The sequence below is a fragment of the Doryrhamphus excisus genome, linkage group LG6, assembly GCF_037039965.1.
Source record: "Doryrhamphus excisus strain RoL-2023G ecotype Guam linkage group LG6, RoL_Dexc_Guam_v1.1, whole genome shotgun sequence".
NCBI lineage: Eukaryota > Metazoa > Chordata > Actinopteri > Syngnathiformes > Syngnathidae > Doryrhamphus > Doryrhamphus excisus.
Window position 1 is genome coordinate 23,492,898 of NC_136362.1, and position 22,492 is coordinate 23,515,389.

Below are 22,492 nucleotides of genomic sequence, written 5' to 3' on the forward strand. Positions count from 1 at the left end.
TGCTCCTAAATCAGTACTGATGCGGTACTCATCGCAAAATGTTCATAACCGACGAATGATCACATCCCGGGCCTCAAACTCACCACACCCTTCCACGTGTTCGCCCCCCCAAAAAGCAAATTTTTTGCGGCGGGAGTGCGGCTGATCGGCGGAGCGAATCGGCGCCGATATCGACACCTTACTTTTTCACTGATATCGGTCAATACTGATCCGTGGTTGATGCATATAAATGTAAATATAAATCAATTATTCACCATATAAAACAACAATACACCAAAGCACTCTGGGAAACAGGAAATATATCCCATGCTGAGTCTACTACATCAATGTCACCGCCCACTTTTCATTGATTTGATGTTGCTCCTGCCATCATTTTACACAATACATAATAAATACATGGCTATAATACCCTGGGATTGGCTGGCCACCAGTCCAGGGTGGACCCCGCCTCTCCCCCAAAGACGGCTGGGATAGGCTCCAGCACACCTGCGACTCTCGTGAGGATAAGCGGTAGAAAATGAATGAATGAATAAATAGCTATCATCTATGTATGTTTTACTGAGGTGTTGGAAATCCCTAGCTAGTTCCATGCTATTGCTAGCATAGCATCGCTGGACACGCCAAGGTAGCGCTGCATATGACAATAAAAACAATGCAATGTATTAATGAGGATAATACCTGCTGGTAGCATCACAACATCTGTGAGATGAGGTCATGAACTCCTGCTGGGAAAGCCGAAGTGGGGGTGGGGGTCTTAGTCCAAGAACAGGGGAGGGATTCTGACTACTGACACGGCATTTCGGGACACACCAGCGGAAGCATCTTAATCCGTGAAAACAAACATGTAAGTTGTAGACAGTCAACGCCTAGCTTCATCACGCCACAACTATTCCACCATTTTACTCAGCAGTAACTTTCTTATGACGTACTTGAGTATCGAACACGACAGACTACGGAACAAATGAACACAACACTGGCAAGGCCAATGCACGTCTATGCTGGCAGTCAATGTGAGGTAACGGGCAAGGAACGTCACTGGGGAACACAATTTGCTCCCGGGTGCTCATGAAACACTCATAAAGTCAAACAATAGAAATAAATCATTTCCACTGTCAAATTATGGCCATTATAAATCATTTCCAAGCGGCCCTGTTATGTATTTCCACTTTTCTGACTTATTAATCTCTGGACCTCCAATGTTGCATTCTGGTGTTCAACCACGCCAAAGCATCGGATCATGAAGGTTTTGGATGGCTCTGCACGCTCGGTTTTACGGACTTCATGACTGACGTCAATGCAACTCGGACCCCCTCACATGGGATGCAGATTGCCAGCAACGTGAACCTACAGTAATTTTCTGGAAGTCCTCAGGAGCACTTGGGAGTGTGACAAATCACATAGGAGGCGGGAGGAAGGAATTAAACAGAATTAAATTCAACCGGAATTGAGGCCCGTTTGGGGGGGGGGGGGCACAGAGTTCCAGCCACAATATTTGTGTTTATTTTTTTTATCAGTTTTATCAATTTATCAGTGTCCTAAGTGTGTTTATGTTGTGTCAGTAAGCAGTTGTCTGTGTAGCATTATAGAGTGTGCATACAGAGAGTGTCTTGCAATCATACAAATGACAAGAGTTGCCTTTTTTCACGGGTAGTCACCCAAAAAACGTTTAATGACTGAAAGTCAGGGGTCTCCAGCCAGTGGCTCGTGAGCTACCAGCTGCTCCTAACCACTTTCCAAGTATCTATCCAAAGGCTTTATTCATTTACTATCAACTCCTATGGTGACAAAATTAGAAAGTGTCTCTAGTCTAGTGGGTGTGGCTGGAGGCGGACCTTGGGTGTAATAAATGAAAACAGACTGTTTTAGAAAGCTTTCTGTGTGGTTATTGTGTGTAGCTGCTCTATAGGAGTCATTTACTCCATACAAAGGGCCAAAAATTAGCATAATAGGTCCCCTTGAATGTAAACAAGCGTTTTATGTTGGCTGCTGACTTCATGCGATTTGTGTGTGAAGCCATGGGTAACATTTCCATACACGGCAAACTTTTTTCCTTCAAAATAAGAGCAGATTTTGTCTGCAAAATAAGAGCGACGGAAATACTATATAAAAAAGCTATTACAATTGCATCAGCAATGAACCAGGGTGTCTTTAACCACAGTTATGATATGATCTGGATCATATGATCTTGTGTTGAGAATTTCGTAGAAATAAAAAGTATTAGTGAAGTATTAGTGAAGTATTAGCAAAGCTACGTCCGTTTTTGGGATACTTGGAAAATTGTCAGATGATGTATTGTATCAATAAATTTAAAAAAGCATTTATTTAACAAATTTTTTAAAAGTGAAAAAAATCTAGCATATTTTGACAGGAGCAGCGCCAGGTCTGTCACAAAATGGCCTTGGGTTTAATGGCTGCGTGATGAAGAGACGTGAGCGTGGTAGCCTGGACACGATATTTTAAAATATCGATATTTCTTTTAAGCACACTATCAAAAATAAGCATCGTTCATATCAATGTCAATATCGACTGGATTTGACACAGAGGTCTCATGTGTCAAGATGGCGGCGCCCGAGTGTAAGCTAGTTACGCAGCTCCTTGTTTACTGCTGCGTTTTTACTGTTTAATTGTGCTATATTGATTACTTTATTATTGTTTTTGTGCCGTACCGACTCGTTTAGCAAGTGTGCGGCTACGGATGCTCATCTTTTGTAGCTTGCCGCTTGCTATTGTTGACACGCAGCTGTTAGCAGCTGTTAGCATCCCTTCGCAACGTGGAATGATCGGATATGCCTGCGGAGATATGGAGGTAGTGAGGCAGCATTGAACAGCAAAAAAGACGTATACAGGTTGCCGTATAAAGACGGCATCATCCATGTTTACCGTCTGGGGAACGTAAGATGGAAGCGCCCTAACAGCGCTAACAGCGCTAACAGCGCTAACGTGTCCACAGAGACAACCGTAAGTGCATCACTGAAGATTAAACATTATATTTAACTTTTTCATCTTATCATTAGTGTACGTGTTAATGCATGATTACAGCATGGATATCAAACCATATAAGGAAGTCGTCCCCTCTGTGACATCACAAAGGGGCAGTTTTACCACGCCTTCTGAAGCCAAGCGTTTAGAGCCATCCCAAACTTCTTTCACTGCCAACTTTACGTTTGAGTGGGTACAAGATACCTCAATCGGTTTGGGGAAAGGAATATTCCACCCCTGTCTGTGAATCCGATTATGTGTTCATTCGGATTGACACTTTTCTTTGGGAATGTGGTGTATACAAAGGTTACATTCTTTCCGTTTGCGCAAATAAATCGGAATATGTGGATGTTTGTTTGTCGATATGTGCCCTGTGATTGGCTGGTGGAGCGAAGCCTAGTTAACAAAAATATAGATTTAAATGTTCCCTGGGAAGTGGCGGTCTCATGTAAATATGGGCGGGACTTATTTCCTCAATGATGTCATGAAAACAGGGAAGCCATCGTTTGAGTGACATGGAGAAAACAGGCAAAAAGTCGTTATAGACTGGTTCATTTTTGCTTCATAGGGGAACTGAACAAGGTCGAGCTCTGGATGACAACAGGAAGTAGTGCAATAAAAAAACATTTTGTACATTTGGCACCACGGATCCACGCATGGTTACCACGCATCTGTCAGTCACAACACTCACCTATTTCTTAATTGTCTTCACGCAGGAAAGGACAACAATGACTTGACAGACTCAGAGCTGCCCCCCAGTGTCGACACCCCCGGGATGGAAGGCGGCTACCTCAATCTGAAGGAAAGCGGCGTGAAGGGGCCGAACGAGCGTCCGGGTTCGGATCTTTCCAGCCCTCTGGACAAAAACGAGGCTGAGAGCAACAAAGGCAAGAAGAGGCGCAACCGCACCACCTTCACCAGCTACCAGCTGGAGGAGCTGGAGAAGGTCTTCCAGAAAACTCACTACCCGGACGTCTACGCCCGCGAGCAGCTGGCACTGAGGACGGACCTGACAGAGGCTCGTGTACAGGTAAGGCCTGGAGCCAGTCCCATCCAACCGGCCAACTCGGGAACTACACTCAGTCACGGTATCGTTCATGGTACACATTGCTGTACCGTAATACTCCATAGTCGCTCCCGTTTGGGACATACCACCAAACTCCAGTTATTTGAAGGAATCATCCATTCAGGGACCGATTCTTAATTATGGGGCAATGAGGCGGGACATGGAAACTTTGCACTCAACACACAAACTACACATCAAAAAAGTCAAGTCAAAGTCAACTTTATTGTCAAATATGCTATACATGCTGGAAATACATAAATGCATGTAATGGAAATACAAATGCATACATGACATTTCAGTCCTCTCAGACCCTGGTGCAGTAAGTAAATAAAATTACAATAACTAAACTAAATAACTTAATACTTCAAAACTACAATGAACAATGTAAACACAATAAACAGACATGAGGGATAACCAAATATCAGATAAAAAAGACTAGGTTTTATGGGAATTTTTTTTATATATACAGTAATGTCTCGTTATATCGATATTCTCGGGAGTCGGAAAAAATACAGATATAACCGGACAATCCATATATCCGATCCTGCGCCGAACTGCATTAAAAGTGGGCAATAATGCACTCGACATTGTTCTATAGTATTGTTCTATAGTATAGAACAATGTCGAGCAACTTAAATCAATCTTTGCTTAAGGATTTCAATACCAAAAAAGAACACGGCGAACGGCTGCTTCCAGTCAACTTTATTTTTCACACTTCCACCACCAGAGCGCAGCACACACACCGATTCCCGCACTTCCTGGTTCACAGGTCATGCTCAACCCGCCCCACATAACTAGCCAAACACATGCCTGGAAGCAGCCGTTCGCCGTGTTCTTTTTTGGTATTGAAATCCTTAAGCAAAGATTGATTTAAGCTGCTTTTGTATCGATATAAGCAGACCAAATTGGCTGGCGGGAGATGAAAAGGGCATCCTAGTAACCGGATTATCATAATAACCGGGTATCGTACTAATGGAACTAATTATATCATAAAAGACTAGAAATTTGCCAGGAAATGAAAATAGTATCGTAATAAGTAGTAATCCGTTATAACCGATATCGATATAACGAGACTTTACTGTATTATAAAAATGATATGTCCATGCAGCAAGTCAATTTTATTTGGTAAGAAATCTTAAATTAAGATTTCCTTAACTACAATCTAGATATCTAGATTGAAGATTTTTAGACCTCAAAATAAGCAGGAAATACTTATTTTACAATAAAATACTTTTTTAGGGAGTACTTTGAGGGAGAGCTGGGATTGAACCACCAACCTTCATCTTCCTGAATACCTCTTGTGCCACAGCCTTGTTCATGAAAATACTATGAATATTAAAAAAAATACTATGAAAGTCGGGCTCAATATAAGATTAGCAGACTAGATTTATTCATTCATTTTCTACCGCGTATCCTCACAAGGGTCATGGACGGCGCTGGAGCTGAGAGGCGGGGTCCACCCCGGACTGGTGGCCAATCACAGGGCACATATAGACAAACAACCATTCACACTCACATTCATACCTATGGACAATTTGGAGTGGCCAATTAACCTAGCATGTTTTTGGAATGTGGGAGGAAACCGGAGTACCCGGAGAAAACTCCACACAGAGATTGCCGAGGGTGGTTTGAACTCGGGTCTCCTAGCTGTGAGGTCTGCATGCTTATCACTTGACGCCGTGCAGCCCAATATGAAATATATAAATACGTTTTTAGGGGTTGGTGTACAAGATATCAAAGTAGGATGCTTTTAGTTTTCAGTACGAGCCCCTCTGGGAAAAAAGTTTCGACGCCCCCGGTGTGGACTCTGCATGAAGGTCAAAGGCGCCACTAAGGTCAAAGGACTTCCTCAAAGGGGAGTGTAAAACATAAGCGGAAAAGAAGTCATGGGACTATTTTGTACGGCTATAAAAAGCACTTGAGATGCCAGTTTGAATTTCCCGATGCAGTTTGAGACGAAGTCAGGGACGGCATGGCCAGTCTGGTCTGCGTGGGGGTACAGTGAAAAAACCAGTACACGATGTTGCGCTCACACAGACCCGTCTATTCCCCAGATGAATATCATTAACTTCCCCGACTGACAGGCACACCGCCCAGCCTTCTGAGTCAGCGTGAGGTTTGACCCGAGTTCTACAAACCAGACCCTAAATATGCACGCAATCAAGTCTAAATCCCACAATTGCAACAGAAGGTCCATGAAGACAAAGTCCAGGGCTACGCGACTGCGGAATACCAAGGGGGCATTGCAATCTTGGCAAGCAATTGAATCCTTCTTTTCATCTCGGAAGCAACAGACACTGAAGCCCAGATGTGTGCTCTGCAGAAAATGTGAGAGTCTCAGTTTTTAAGGATGAAAGTCTGCAGGGGCCGTTTGGGGCTTTTGCCGCCATTATGTTGGTTAGACTTGAACGTCACCTTCCTTTCTGAGGAGGAGTGGGCGCCGCGAGCGAGGCACCGCCCGAGGCACTCTATCAATCGCAGACGTCCTGCATGACGGAGATGAGGTGAGACGGCTGAAACTTCAAAGACGCTTTTGGAGTTTGTGCACTCTGCCCTCCCTCTCCTCCCCTCCTTCTCCCCTCCTCTCCTTCTCTCCTTGCCTGTTGGCCGTGGAGCATAAATAAAAGCTCTTTAATGGCTTTGCCGTCAACATCTTCAGCAATGACCGTGTTGCTCCGAGCCACCTTCCTTGCAGATGTCTGCAAGAAAGAAAGCTTCCAAAAGCCGATGTTGATGTTGCATGGGAATTATCCGCATTGTGCAAAGACGCCACTGGCCTGTCGAGAAGAAACATTTAGAAGTTGGAAAAGCGAGGACGCAGAGACACATGTGACTTCATTGGCTCTACCAATGATCTCCCTGACAAACTATTTGGCTGGCGTCCCTTCCTACAGCTGCTCAAAGGCGAAGCAGCGTGGCGCAAACCCTCCGTGAAACACGATACAGTCAGAAAGCAACACGTACACGTTACATACATACCTACATACATATGTACGTACGTACGCTATTTTGCAATACATTAGCAGCGTTGAAGCTGAGGGAACCCGTGAGTCACTAACACATTAGGAACGTTCTAAATGAACGTTCTAAATGAACGTTCTAAATGACACGCTACTATGGAAATGTGGGCGTCCTGCGTGTTGTCGGCCGCTTTCGTCTGGACGCCTCCAAAGAGGTCAGAGGGGTCAGCAGCGGAAAGCCACGGGCTTTGGCGGCAGGAAATTAAACATGAAATGAAAACAAGCTCCGGTTTGAACATTCTCCCATCTCACTTTCCAATATCCCCTCTTCCCCTCGCAGACATAAAAGGTAGGGGAGGGGGACAGGGGGGGCACTTGGTAGGGGGTGGACGACAACAAATGGCAGATCATTAAAAAAATTCCAGCTATCTATCTATCTATCTATCTATCTAGCTTAGCTGTTGAGTGTTGAGTGCATTATTGCCCACTTTTAATGCAGTTCGGCGCAGGATCGGATATATGGATAGTCCGGTTATATCGGTATTTTTTCTGACTCCCGAGAATATCGATATAACAAGACGTTACTGTATATAGTATAATATATAATAACATAATATATATTCATTCATTAATTTACTACCGCTTTTTCCTCACGAGGGTCGCGGGGTGCTGGAGCCTATCCCAGCTGTCTTGGGGCGAGAGGCGGGGTCCACCCTGGACTGGTGGCCAGCCAATCACAGGTCACATATATAATATATATAATATATATATATATTATAACCCCAACACTCCATCCCAAAGAAGTATTTACGTTTTGTTTTGAGGGCTACGCAAACACACATGTACATGCATGCACATGCATGTACATGTATGCTGGAGCCTATCCCAGCTGGATGAGAGGCGGGGTACACTCTGCACTGATAACCAGCCAATCGCAAGGCACATATAGACCAACGTGTGTTTTTGTACTCAATACAACAACCCTAACCCTAACTGTAACCCTAACCCTAACACTAACTGTAACCCTAACCCTATAACCCTAACCCTATAACCCCAATCCTATAGTCCTATAACCCTATAACCCTAACCCTAACCCTATAACCCCAACCTTATAACCCTATAACCCTATAACCCTAACCCTGTAACCCTAACCCAACACAAAACCAAAGAACAAGCGAACTCCACACAGGGACACTCAAAAGGAGATTTGAACCCAGACCTTCCCCATTTCCTGACGGCGTGACCAACATGCTAACCACTCCCCCACCGTGCGGCCTGCACCAATTCCAACTGCTAAAACTGTAACTACTTCATGATGTTATAGTTCTATATAAATGATTTGGATGTTATCAAATAGTTTGTGTTTATGTTGTAGTATATTTTATCATTTAGTATACAATGTATGTATATTGTTTAGATATTTGAGCTGTCACAAAAGCAGAACATATGTATAAATACAGTGAAGGTTATGCTATCTTTGAACCAAAAGCTGACATTTTGCGGTAACTTTCCTATGTTCTACTGCTGATGACTAAAGAACGGACAAAAGTAGAAACAAACGATAGTTTTTGATGAAAGACAGGAATCGAATCTTTCCTTTGGTAGCTTGTATGTTTATTTAACCCTAGAACACAATACTCTGTGAAGATCAGTCAAAATCATCTAAAATGGCCACCACTGAAGGGGTTGATGAGGTCAAGATGGACCAGGCTGGTCCAAGCTTTGTTGACACCAAACTGGGTGATTCTTACTTCAAGTAGTCCCTAGAATAGAATATTGTCATACTCACGAACATGTTTACGACCTTCTAAATACAGTTTTTAATCATGGTCGACCGATTATCGGCTGGGTCAATAACCAGGGCTGATTTTTACATGTTTATTGCAAAGGAATATTGGCTATCAGCTTCCAAAACTACTACTAATAACTACTACAATAACATTGCTGACACCTACTGACCAGTGTAGAATACTACATTTGTATGATTGCAACATCTTTGAATGCCCCCCAGTTGCCCCCCAGTGGCAAAGCTCCAGTTTCGCCTGCAATTGCTGCAAGTCGGGAAAAGTACCATTGGATTAGCAGACCGGGGTGGTGGTCCCCAATTATAGGTGGATCACACCCCTCAGTCTCCCTGGGAACTCTATTCCAGGGTTCTGGATAGATGGGTACGACCGTTGGTCCAACCTTGACTACAAGAGGTTCAGTTTTCGTCCTGGTGGTGGAACACTGGACCAGTGCTGGAGGGTGCATAGACCCCATCCCTCGCGGCACCCTTTGGAGGTGCTCCGGGAGTACGGCATGGGTGGCGTGCCACCATGTGCCATTTGGTCCTTGAAAAACTGAGCAGGAGCTTGGTTCGCATCGCCAGTCGAACGTTGGCCTCCGCCCAGGCTGCCATTTGTCGTTGGCTGCCATTTGTCACACCAGGTTCCTGAGATACGACCGTTTTTTGGAAGTTACGCCCCCTTCCGGTGGACACAGGAAGTCGGAAGTGGTCCCAAACGAAAGTTTGTGCCCACTTATGGGGGGAGTTGGCCTCGGGAAAAATGCAATAGGACGCACCGTTCTCGAGTTATTTGCTTATGGTAGCAGCTACCAAGACCTCCTTTTTGACTATACCTACTATGTCAAACCCCAACCCTAACCCCAACCCTACCACTATGTCGCCACCTGGTGGTCACTTAAATGTACTGCTGGTAAATACCGCCACCTGGTGGTTCACAATTTTCATGGACAAAATTTGTAGGCGCAGCCAAGGCGTAGATGTCCGTTTTGGGGGCCACCTCTGCTAGAAATCCACCCATCAATCCATTTTCCTCCGCTTATCCGGGTCCGCAGAGGCAGCAGTATTAGTAGGGAAGCCCAGACTTCCCGGTCCCCGGCCACCTCCTCCGGCTCCACCGGGAGGACACCAAGGCGTTCCCAGGCCAGCTGTGAGACATAATCCCTCCAGCGTGTCCTAGGTCTGCCCCGGGGCCTTTTCCCGGCTGGGCATGCCCGGAACACCTCACCAGGGAGGCGTCCGGGTGGCATCCGGACTAGATGCCCGAGCCACCTCAACTGACTCCTCTCGATTTGCTAGAAATCAAAGAAGTTAAGGTTGAGAAAAGGGTAAAGATGTAAACGAAACAGAGATCACAAACAGGCAAAGAATAATTATCTGGAACGGATGAACCGGATTGGAAAACTGTGATAGAGGAAGCCCCCATGTGGGTCGGGGCAACCATACCGTCAGTGAAAAGCAGTCCAATCACAGCCTGTTGTAGAGCCTATTGAACACCTAACCCTAACCATGGAAACTTGGGGTACATCTGCTCAGAACAAACCATCTAAACGGACAAGGCCAACATCAAACAATAACCCCCCCCCCTTGACCAAAGCCCCTCGGGGATGGTACAGACTTTAAGCCCTCCTGCAGACGTATGATTGAATTCATAGGTCAACGACCCCTCACCTCAACACGGAGGTGCAGCAACAAGTTCGCCCAACACTTTTCAACTTTGGGAGGCCAAGCCAGCTGACCTGTGGAATAGAGAAAGAGTTCTACATGTTAGATTCCGACAAAACCATCAGACCGTAGACTGTTCCCTTTTTTAAATCAAATTGTGGTCCAAAGAAACGCCTGAAAATGAAGGCATTTTGTGGCACTAATAAGATTAAAATACCACTATACCACAATAATTGGAGAAATAATGCTCATTTTTTAGTCCAAACACAGCAGAGATGATGTGAATCTGGGACGGGGTTGAAAAACGGGGTGACTTTTGGGAATGTTGGTGTCAAGGGCTGATTGGGCTGGGAATCAACCAACAATCAGTGGAAGCAGGATTGTTTCCCCTTTGTGCTTAAAGATGTAAAAATCTTTTTTTTTTACTACTGTCACTTTTTATTATTATTCACTTGTTATATTATCAATATTGGCTTTTTGGACAAAAACTCTCAATCCAACTCTCAATTTCCAATACCGAGAGCAGTATATGAAGAGTTTGCAACCAAAAGGCGCTAAATCCATTTTGACTGATTTTGAGAAAATCAATGATTTTTAACTACGCACATATCAATCTATTTGGTCATCAAGTCTATATTGCAAATGAAAGAACTATCAATATAGGTCATAAAAATGCATGCTATAAAAATCCTGCACACACCATGTATTTTATATATTTTTTTTATTAATTTTTTTTCTCGGATTTAGCGCCTTTTGGCTGAAATAAATTTGAAGTCACCTTTAACTTCTTCAATGGCATTGTTGTAAAAGAATGTAAGGTGCTTTAATGTGCTATGCTAATAAAATAATTACAACACAGAAGCCATTCTCAACATACAATACAAAATAATTATTATTAATTAAAATAATAAAAATGTTATTAAAAGCAGTGCTCATATTTGACTGCACCATGAAGGTGACAGTGACAAAAATCATCTCATTACAAACTCTTTACATTGTATGTTTTTTTGTACAAGTAAAATAATGTTTCTCATGAAAGCTGGAGGTGTCAAGGCCTTTTATGGCGTAAAAAAAAACTTCCATGTTACAGAATACTGTAAAAACACAATTTGTGTTCTCCTGAATTGCATAGCATACTGTAACTATAATATGTATCATATGTACTTAATGTACACAAACAAAACAGGATGCGCACTGATACTGGCTTTCTGTATGTGCAGTGCCAATTGTATTGGTCAGATTATCAATAGATGGGAAACTTGGGCCAATCAGAATAAAGAATAAAGAAAGGGATTTAGCTCCTTTTGGTTGAAATCTGAAATGGAAATAGCGCCTTTTGGTTGAAAGCATAAATTTCATATCACTTTTTTTCTTTCTATTTCTATTTTTAAAAATGATTTCAAGACCAAAATATGTGATTTGGATACACATGACAGAGGTCTATTAAACTCATGAAAAACATGCAACTTAGTGAAAATTGGATTTAGCGCCTTTTGGTTGCAAGCTCTTCATATGTAACGTGACATATCTACTTTTTTTAATAGCGGCTTTCATATTCAGGGAAAAAAATCTGATACCGATATCTACCTATATCACATTTTTATGCTAACATCGTCCCGATTATCGGTATATTAATCATTTGTATATTATTTAATTTGTTATAGTTATTCAAACATGAATTACTAATAGAACTGATATATTACATATACTCATGTCCCACATTCACTGTTTGTCCAGCTTACAGTTATGTTATTATTATTATTAATCAGGTATGGATTCATACTTTTAAAAGTATTAAAAGTATGATTTTTTTTTTGTAAATGTAAAGATCTTCTTGGGAGAATAAGTATTGGACATCCACCAACACGAAGGCTCACTCTGACATTTTTTCATGCACAAGGATGACAGAAAATGAACTGGATGGTTGTTAACGATTCATTCATTCATTCATTTTCTACCGCTTATCCTCACGGGGATGCTGGAGCCTATCCCAGCTGTCTTCCACCCTGGACTGGTGGCCAATCACAGGGCACATATAGACAAACAACCATTCACACTCACATTCATACCTATGGACAATTTGGAGTGGCCAATTAACCTAGCAGGAATTAACCTGGAATGTGGGAGGAAACCGGAGTTCCCGGAGAACATGCAATCCACACACAGAGATGCCCGAGGGTGGAATTGAACTTGGGTCTCCTAGCTGTGAGGCCTGCGTGCTAACCACTTGGAAGAACTATTTTATGTCTAATTGCCATCCTTGTCAGTGAATGAGTACATTTACACAGTACACTATGCATCTTGAAGGCCATGGTGCAGGATGTAGAGCTGGTTGGGGGTTCAATACCCGATCTCCCCAACCAGTCACTGTGGCATTTCATTTTTGGTAAAGAAAAAAGTATTTTATTAAAATAAGTATAATATTTAGCATGTAAGGGCATTTAGATCAACAATACTATCTGCCCCAATGGCTGGACGGGACAAAATAAAAAATAAAAAATAAAAAATAAAAAATAAAAAATAAAAAATAAAAAATAAAAAATAAAAAATAAAAAATAAAAAATAAAAAATAAAAAATAAAAAATAAAAAATAAAAAATAAAAAATAAAAAATAAAAAATAAAAAATAAAAAAATAAAAAAAATAAATAAAAATAAATTAAAAAAAAATTAAAATAAATAATAAATAATAAATAATAAATAATAAATAATAAATAATAAATAATAAATAATAAATAATAAATAATAAATAATAAATAATAAATAATAAATAATAAATAATAAATAATAAATAATAAATAATAAATATTTTGTATTTTTTATAAATAATATAAAAAATAAAACATGAAAAATGACAAATAAAAAATAAAAAATATTAGAACTTCTTAAAAATCTTCATTTAAGATTTCTTACCAAGTAAAATGTACCTGCTGTATGGACAAATCATTTCACTATTTTAAAGTATTTTTTCCCCTAAAATCTAGTCTTTTTATCTTATCCCTTTCATGCATGCATTATAATATTTTTTTCCTAAGTGTTTTTATTACACAAAAATTATCATCTTCATTTTTAAAAATCATAAATTTTTCAAGGAGTTGGTAACATGTCCATTAGAGTAGACAACGTGCATTTGAACGTCTGATGAAATATAGTTCAATAAACACAAAGAATAATAAAAAAAAACAAAAAAACAACACCCCCCCACGACCCTTGTGAGGATACGCAGTAGAAAATGAATGAATGAATACTCTGTGGGCTTTGCTAGCATGCTCTCACCTGACCTTTACAAACAGTATCAACAATGATCATTACTCTCATAAATTACTCTCATAATTACTCTCAACTAAAATACATAAAATATTGTTATAATAAAAATTCAACTGATTTGCAGCCAAAAAGTTACTGTAGTATTTGTAAGTATTTTCAAAAACAATACTATAAATTGTAGTAAAAATATAGTTTGCGATGCACAATGTCCAATTTAGTGGACATATGATCAGTCATCATTTCCTCAAATCACAAAATCAATACTTTTACTCAATTCTAGTATTTGCTCCATTAAATTGTATGATTGTGTTTTCCTGTCGGGACTATCGGATGAAATTAAAGGGCGGTGCCTAACAGTCCAATGTGACTCATGTATGGATTAATTCTGGCTGTGCTTCCTGCACCCCGCTCCCTGTATGCACACCGTATAATGCTACACAGACAACTGCTTACTTGCACAGCATAAACACAGTCAGGACACTGATAAAACAAATTGTTACTTACAGCTTGTGCTCTTCAACTTGACCAAGTGCAGCTGGAAAGGCATCAGACTTTACATATTTTTTCTCTTCACCTGAAACCTGAAACTCCAACCACTTCTGCCTGATGCTTGCCCCTTTAGGCAAATTAGCATTCTCGCAAATATTTCCTGGAAGCCATTGCTTTATGCTAACATGGTGAAATCTTCGACAAAACAGTGCAGCAGAGCGGGGGTGGGGTGGGGGGGGCAAGCCCGTACACCGTACCCGGCACACCAATATAAGGAAGCGGGGTTCACTGTGATGTCAGAGTGAGCCGTTCTTGTGCTGGAAGACACAATCATCCCGATGACAGCGGACATCTTAAGTGTTGTTGCTGCATCTGTGCTGATGTTGTTGACGGAACTAACGTAAGCTCCTGGATTCCAATAACAGTGACAGTTGCCCTTGTTGACTCAAACACAATTTTACCTGGGTGATGGTGGAGGATGGTGGAGGATGTGGAAGATGGTGGAGGATGGTGGGTGATGGTAGAGGATGGTGGAGGATGGTGGGTGATGGTGGAGGATGGTGGAGGACGGTGGAAGACGGTGGAGGATGGTGAAAGATGGTGGAGGGTGTTGGAGGACGGTGGAGGATGGTGGAGGGTGTTGGAGGACGGTGGAGGATAGTGGAGGGTGTTGGAGGACGGTGGAGGACGGTAGAGGGTGTTGGAGGACAGTGGAGGACGGTGGAGGACGGTGGAGGACGGTGGAGGACGGTGGAGGACGGTGGAGGATGGTGGAGGGTGTTGAAGGACGGTGGAGGACGGTTGAGGACGGTGGAAGACGGTGGAGGACGGTGAAAGATGGTGGAGGGTGTTAGAGGACGGTGGAGGATGGTAGAGGATGGTGGAGGGTGTTGGAGGACGGTGGAGGATGGTAGAGGATGGTGGAGGGTGTTGGAGGACGGTGGAGGGTGTTGGAGGACGGTGGAGGACGGTGGAGGAGGGTGTTGGAGGACGGTGGAGGACGGTGGAGGACGGTGGAGGATGGTGGTGATGGTGGGGGACGGTGGAGGACGGTGGAGGATGGTGGAGGACGGTGGAGGGTGTTGGAGGGAGCGTCCACATGAGGCTGGGCATCATGAAATATTGTAAGGTCTGTTGGATGAGTTCATTTCCAAAGTTGGTTTGGTCAAACAAATGTAAATATGAGTCAATAACAATGCAACTCAACATAAAATGTAGTTATTCAATGAAATATTGTATTATTACGTGACTAAAAAAATCCAAAGCTACATGGTCCTGTGTGAAAAACCGAGCCCAGTGAGAACCATTGTCCAAAAGTGGCCAAAACACGGAACGGCGGTGGCCGGCCAATCAAAATGACCCCCAGAGCACAGCGATGACTCATCCAAGAGGTCACAAAAGACCCCACAACAACATCCAAAGAACTGCAGGCCTCACTTGCCTCAGTTAAAGTCAGCGTTCAGGACTCCACCGTAAGAAAGACGCCAGGCAAAAACGGCCTGCATGGCAGAGTTCCAAGACCAAAACAACTGCTGAACAAAAAAAACCATTCATTTAAGGCTTTTCTCAATTTTCAAACCTGGAAGACTTGTTGAAGACTTGTAACAAATGGAAGCATGAATTCTGCTGTCTACCAAAAAACCCTGAAGAAGAATGTTGGTGACCTCAAGCTGGAACCAACTTGGATTCCACAGCAGGACAATGATCCAGAACACACCAGCATATCCACCTCTGAATGGCTGAAGAAAAACTGACTTTGGAGCGGCCAAGTCAAAGTCCTGACTAGAATCCTCTTGAGATGCTGTGGCATGACCTTCAAAAGGCTTCATGCTGGAAAAGCCTCCAATGTGGCTGAATGACAACAATCCTGCAAAGATGAGTTGGCCAATATTCCCCCACAGCGCTATAAGAGACTCATTGCAAGTTTTCTACCGCTTTTCCTCACAAAGGTCACGGGGTGCTGGAGCCTATCCCAGCTGTTTTCGGGCGAGAGGCAGGGTACACCCTGGACTGGTGGCCAGCCAATCACAGGGCACATATAGACAAACAACCATTCACACTCACATTCATACCTATGGACAGTTTGGAGTCGCCAATTAACCTAGCATGTTTTTGGAATGTGGGAGGAAACCGGAGTACCCGGAGAAAACCCACACATGCACGGGGAGAACATGCAAACTCCACACAGAGATGGCCGAGGGGGGGTCGGTCTTGGTAGAGGTGGTCGCTGTGTGTGTGGCCAGGCATAGTGTGAAGAGTGGATACATAATGAGTATTTTCATTAAACAAGGATAATCAAGAAATGTACTCGTTTGACAAAAATGTATCCGCAACGGATACTCATATTTGGGTTAAACATTAGTGGCGGGCAAAACCGTGCATTTCAGTGAACCGGATCATTTTGTTCATTTCGTTCATTTCGGTCATTCCGTTCATTTTGTTAATTTGGGTCATTTCGTTCATTTCGGTCGTTTTGCTCATTTCGGCCATTTCGGTCATTTTGTTCATTTCGTTAATTTTGGTCATTTCGTTGATTTCGTTGATTTCGTTGATTTCGTTGTTTTTGTTGATTTTGTTGATTACGTTGATTTCGTTGATTTCATTGATTTCGTTCATTTTGTTCATTTCGGTCATTCCGTTCATTTTGTTAATTTCATTCATCTTGTTCATTTCAGTCATTTCGGTCATTTTGTTCATTTTGGTCATTTCGTTGATATCGTTGATTTTGTTCATTTCGTTCATTTCGGCCATTTCGTTCATTTTGGTCATTTCGTTGATTCTGTTGATTTCGTTGATATGGTTGATTTCGTTGATTTCATTCATTTTGTTCATTTCGTTCATTTTGGTCGTTTTGTTGATATCGCTGATATCGTTGATTTCGTTCATTTCGGTCATTTCATTCATTTGGTCATTTCGTTGATTTCATTAATATCGTTGATTTTGTTGATTTCGTTGATATCGTTGATATCGTTGATTTCGTTCATTTTGGTTATTTTGGTCATTTCGTTAATTCCGTTCATTTGGGTCAATAGGTGGTTAGCCTGTGTCCCCCCCCCCCCCCCCCCCCTGTGCATAGACCCTGTCAGTCGTGTTGAGTCAGTCCATTCACTCACGTTCACGTTGGTTCCGACTCAACAGCGCAACAAAAACACATGATGACTCGTGATGTGTCGGTCATGAACGAACGGGTCAAAAGAACTGGTTGTGTTTTGTGAACGGAACGAACGAGGTCAATCAGAATGAACAGTGTCCATCAATCTCCTGGTCTCGGTCGTTCAGTCAGATAACCCCGCCCACCCACAGAGCGAGGCACGCAGATAGTCCCGCCCTGCAAAAGGAACGGTGAACTGACTCTCCGGCCAATCAAAAAAAAGCAATTGCAACTGAACGGGTATTTTAGGGGCGGTGCCCTCGTTCATTCCGTTGACAAAAAAGATCCGGTGGTTCCCAGAAGTGGTTCCCTAACAGGTAACATTCTTTCTAGGTGTGGTTCCAGAACCGGAGAGCCAAGTGGAGGAAGCGGGAGCGCTTTGGCCAAATGCAACAAGTTCGAACCCATTTCTCTACTGCTTATGAGCTGCCTCTCCTGAGGCCTGACAACTACGCACAGGTAAGTCCTGGTCCTAAGTCCACCTGACCTGCGGATCCGCCATCACCGCCTTGCTAAGTCAGGACGTCTTTGTTGGAGTCTCGTCACCTTTGCTCTTTGCTTTCAGATCCAGAACCCTTCTTGGATCGGCAGCAGCGGTGCGTCTCCGGTGCCAGGTTGCGTTGTTCCTTGTGATACCGTGCCCCCCTGCATGCCCCCTCACACGCACGCCCATGGTGGGGTCTCAGACTTCCTGGGTGTGCCCAGCCCAGGGAGCAGCCACATGGGACAGACACACATGGGAAGTCTCTTTGGGGGACCCGGAATGGGCGGAGGCATGAATGGCTATGATCTCAATGTGGATCCAGACCGCAAGTCCTCCAGCATAGCAGCCCTGCGTATGAAGGCCAAGGAGCACAGTGCCGCCATTTCTTGGGCGACATGATCTTCTGCTTCTCCTCGACAGCCGTGAAGCACTGTGGTGGGGCTTTGCAGACAGCGCTGGCGATAACGCAGGTCACATGATCACATCAACATGAGGGGGGGTCTTCATTCATTCATGTCTCAGGTCTAAGTGAACTACATTCACATGAGTGCTCACTTTGGAAAAATTAATATCACAAATATGTGCTGCAAAACGTAGAAATACACTTTTGGAACCTCCGATGGTTTTAGTTTGACTGCTTGACACACCAATCGCCAAGCGTGTTCGATTGCCCCCTTATCAAACCTCAACTCAAACACTGGCACCAGCTAGCTAGCTAGTTATAGACAAACAACCATTCACACTCACATTCATACCTATGGACAATTTGGAGTGGCTGATTAACCTAGCATGTTTTTGGAATGTGGGAGGAAACCGGAGTACCCGGAGAACATGCAAACTCCACAAAGAGATGCCAGAGGGAGGATCCCTAGCTAGCTAGCTGGCTAGCTAAACATCCATCCTTAGCTAGCTAGCTAGCTAGCACCTAGTTTCTGGTCTTCAGACTCCAAATATGGCTTTTTACCACCGTGACGTTTTGTTTTTAAAACAAACAAGCAATGCTGTTATTTTGGAGCTCCTTTTTGTCCCACAAGAAAGTGGATATCAATTTTATGAGACTGAAGTAAAAAAAAAAAAAATATTGAAGAAAGTTGTTTTTTAAAGAGAGACATACATTTGAATGAAACGTGAACTCATAATATCAACAAGAAAAATATCATTTTATTAGCACAGAATTGAAATATTTTTTACAATTATGAGACACAAAAAAAATGGTTCACATTTTTGGAACATTTTGTCGAGGAAGTAAAAGGAATGAAATTAATATATGGCATAATTAAAATTTGAAAAATGTGAACAAAAAAATCGAAAATTAACTCGAAGAAAGTTGAAATATTGAAAAAACTGAAGAAAAAAAATACTGAAAAAGCAGTTTTCCCTCCAGTGGCCAAAAATGTCTGTGTGGATGAGAAGCCCAAAACGCATTAAAAAAAATGACCGCAAAGCACTCATGCAACAATCGTAAACATAGGTGATGCAACATCATGCCCCACCCCCCACTTCAATTTCGATAAGGAATTTGTGACTTCCTGTTTACAAGTTTTTGGATGGCGTTGGCGTTTCAAACTGCAGCTCTTACTACGATGATACTACTGAAATGACGTGATCATGAAGTTGTTCTGTGTGAATATAAACAATGTGTATTATTATAGTGTTCTCTTCTTGTACATTAATGGACTCCAAATGCCAAACCATTGAAATATTACGGTTATATTTCCAGTGTAAAGTTGTGCTATTTTGGGCTTTAAACTATATGTTTGAATAACCTTCTAATTGCTTTAAAGGGGAACCGCAGTTTGTTTTTTTGTAAGGGCTTTAGTGTAAAAAATAGATATTTCCATGACGCTCGTTGTTAGATACATGATATTAACTTTACGCTAGAATGCACAGAAAGAAATATTTGTTCATGTTTCACATTAGGATTGTGAAAAATGGGCAAAATTCCCCAGAAAGTGCAGTTCCCCTTTAAGCTGCTTTTTGTATAATAACCAAGTGATTGATTGTACTTCTGATATTATAATGTGCCATTGCAATAACTTATTGCACTTACAGTTTGGAGTATTTTGTGTCCAGACTGTCTATTTTGTGTAGCCAAAAAAAAATCAATAAATGCTTAACGCCGTCCCAATTTAGCACCGCAACTGATGTCCGCTCAGGGTGCTGATATGTTCTTGTAAAAAGGTAACTTGTTTTTCAATGATTAAATTGAATAAAATATTAAACATGTTTATTCTTTTTGCTAAATCTGGTCAATATCTGTGGAAATATGAACAAACCGTGTATAGTCACCGACTCCATAGGGGCTCATAAGCTAACAACTAAGCTAAGAAATGTTTAACCGGACACAACAACATTGACGCTAGCTAGTAGGTGTAGTACTACTTCTAATAATAAAGTCTAATAATAATAATAATAAATAATAATAATAATAATAACAAAATAATAAAAAAAAAATAATAATAATAATACTTAATTCATTCATTTTCTACTGCTTATCCTCATGAGGGTTTGGGGGTGCTGGAGCCTATCCCACCTGGACTGGTGGCCAGCCAATCCCAGGGCACATATAGACAAACATTTTGGAGTCGCCAATTAACCTAGCATGTTTTTGGAATGTGGGAGGAAACCGGAGTACCCGGAGAAAACCCACGCATGCACGGGGAGAGGTGGAATTGACCTTGGGTCTCCTAGCTCGTGCACTCGTGCAGCCCAATAACAATAGTAATAATTCTAATAATGCTAAAGTAAACCTTGTCAGAAGAGCTAACATGTTCCACTAAAAATACTGTAGTTCCAAAACCAGCCGAGGTTGCAAAGATCCGAGCGTCTTCATCAGATACACAAAGGACAGGCGACAGCGTGGCGGGATACGGCGGGAGATAAATATAACGCCAAGCGTTTTGTGAGGTCTGATTCTTTTTTATGTGATGCAAATGTATGACTCTTTTGATCGCATATTGTTTTGAGAATCCAAACTCTTTACCTAACTCATTCACTTTTTTCAAAAATGCATGTAGACTTCCAAATGGAATGGTTAAAAACAAATAAAACCGTGGTTTGATAATAGTAGGTTGTCCTTGAACCTCGTTTTGATAATAGTAGGTTGTCCTTGAACCTCGGTAAAACTACGAACGTAAAACATGCTATTTGGTAGCAGTAGAAAGGACACCAGGATACCAGCAGAAACAACCAAAGAGAAACCAATGGGCTGCTCACCTGGAGCGGGAAGGTGGTGTCACAGCAGAGCGTGGCACCAGTAGAGACAGTATTCCCCCCTCCTGGGTCTACGGGTTACCTGGTTTATCGGGGAATCTCAGATAGAAGTCAGAAATAAGGGACGGCTCAAGGATAAGGGTGCCGTAACGTTCCCAGTCGATGAGATATCGGACACCTAAGACACGCGACGTGAGGTCCCACAACGACATCCAGACCTTCTGGCCGGCGTTGGTCTACGATGGTCCAACCTCTGGTGGCGTCAAGCAGACCACAAGACTGCTGCCTTGGGTGTCTCCTGGGTGTCTCGCCATACCCAGTGGATACGATGCAGATGGGAGGCAACCCAGGATTCAGTCTCTTGGGAGGAAAACCGGGATGAGTTGACTTCGAAATTTGTCGACGAAGGTAAGAACAGCAGTGAAATCTCTTGAGGTGAGAACTTCAGAGATGAAGTCCATGGCCACGTGCGACTTGGCCGCAAGAACCGTTGAGAGTACGAATGCAGTACCTTTGGCTCCCGGATGGCAGGCGAGCTTAGAACAATGAGCCCAAACCAGGGCTTCTGGGCGGAGGTCTTGAGGGACGAACAGGCAGTTTGGTGGGCAGCCAGAAGGGGGGGGGGGGGTGGGTGATTTTTTTTTTTGAACATGCATCAGATTCCAATTGAGTGCATCCCATAATCAGTTCCCAGTTCCACATGTCCAAAAGGAGTAGGAAGAAGCAAAGCTTATTAAATCCTACCCCTCCATCTGGTACTTTTACAATCACTAACTGTTACATTTGTTCACTTCCTGCTTTCATAATATGGTTGAAGTTTTTTTAATTTAATTTAATTTAATTTAATTTGTTTAATTTAATTTAATTTAATTGAAATTAAATTATTTAATTTAATTTAATTTAATTTAATTTAATTTAATTTAATTTAATTTAGCCTTGTGCATTATTTTAGCTGTTTGAAGATGAACTATATCAGCAAGTTGAAGTATTTGTGTTATTTGTATTTGTTCTCTGTAGGCGGCATTATGAATTATCCCTACTGACCTTTTTTGCAGTACATTTAGCCAGTGATTGCTTTTATAGTTATTAGCCCATATTTCCACACAATAAGTAAGATATGGTAGAACCAGAGAGCAATAAATGGAATGTAGTTAGTCTAACATTAGAGCCCTCTAGACATGAAATAACACCCCTATAGTCAACTTTACACTCCTATTCCCCCAAATAGTAGAAAATAATAAAAACACAAGTGAGTATCAGTATGAGTAAGAACATTTTTTTTTTTTAGACTGAACTACTACATTGGCTGACCACAGTCAATAAATCCCCAAACCTCTAAAAGCCTTAAGAGGAGTCTAAAATGCAGGTAGGTGACATAAATAAACACTTGTCCAAAGTGGTGGAGTCGCGCTCATTAAAGCTAGCGGGTCACGC

At 42.2% G+C, this 22,492-nt stretch overlaps 1 protein-coding gene across 1 annotated transcript in view; it reads left to right on the forward strand.

The window, feature by feature from the left end:
• alx4b (ALX homeobox 4b) overlaps positions 1-20,053 on the forward strand; it is a 33,441-nt gene extending 13,388 nt beyond the window's left edge. Inside the window, exons 2-4 of the mRNA XM_058087095.2 lie at positions 3,696-4,009; positions 17,695-17,820; positions 17,927-20,053. Of these exons, the coding sequence (XP_057943078.2) occupies positions 3,696-4,009; positions 17,695-17,820; positions 17,927-18,244 (758 nt within the window). The 3' untranslated portion in view covers positions 18,245-20,053. The remainder of the gene's footprint in view (positions 1-3,695; positions 4,010-17,694; positions 17,821-17,926) is intronic.
• Positions 20,054-22,492: the final 2,439 nt, after the last annotated feature.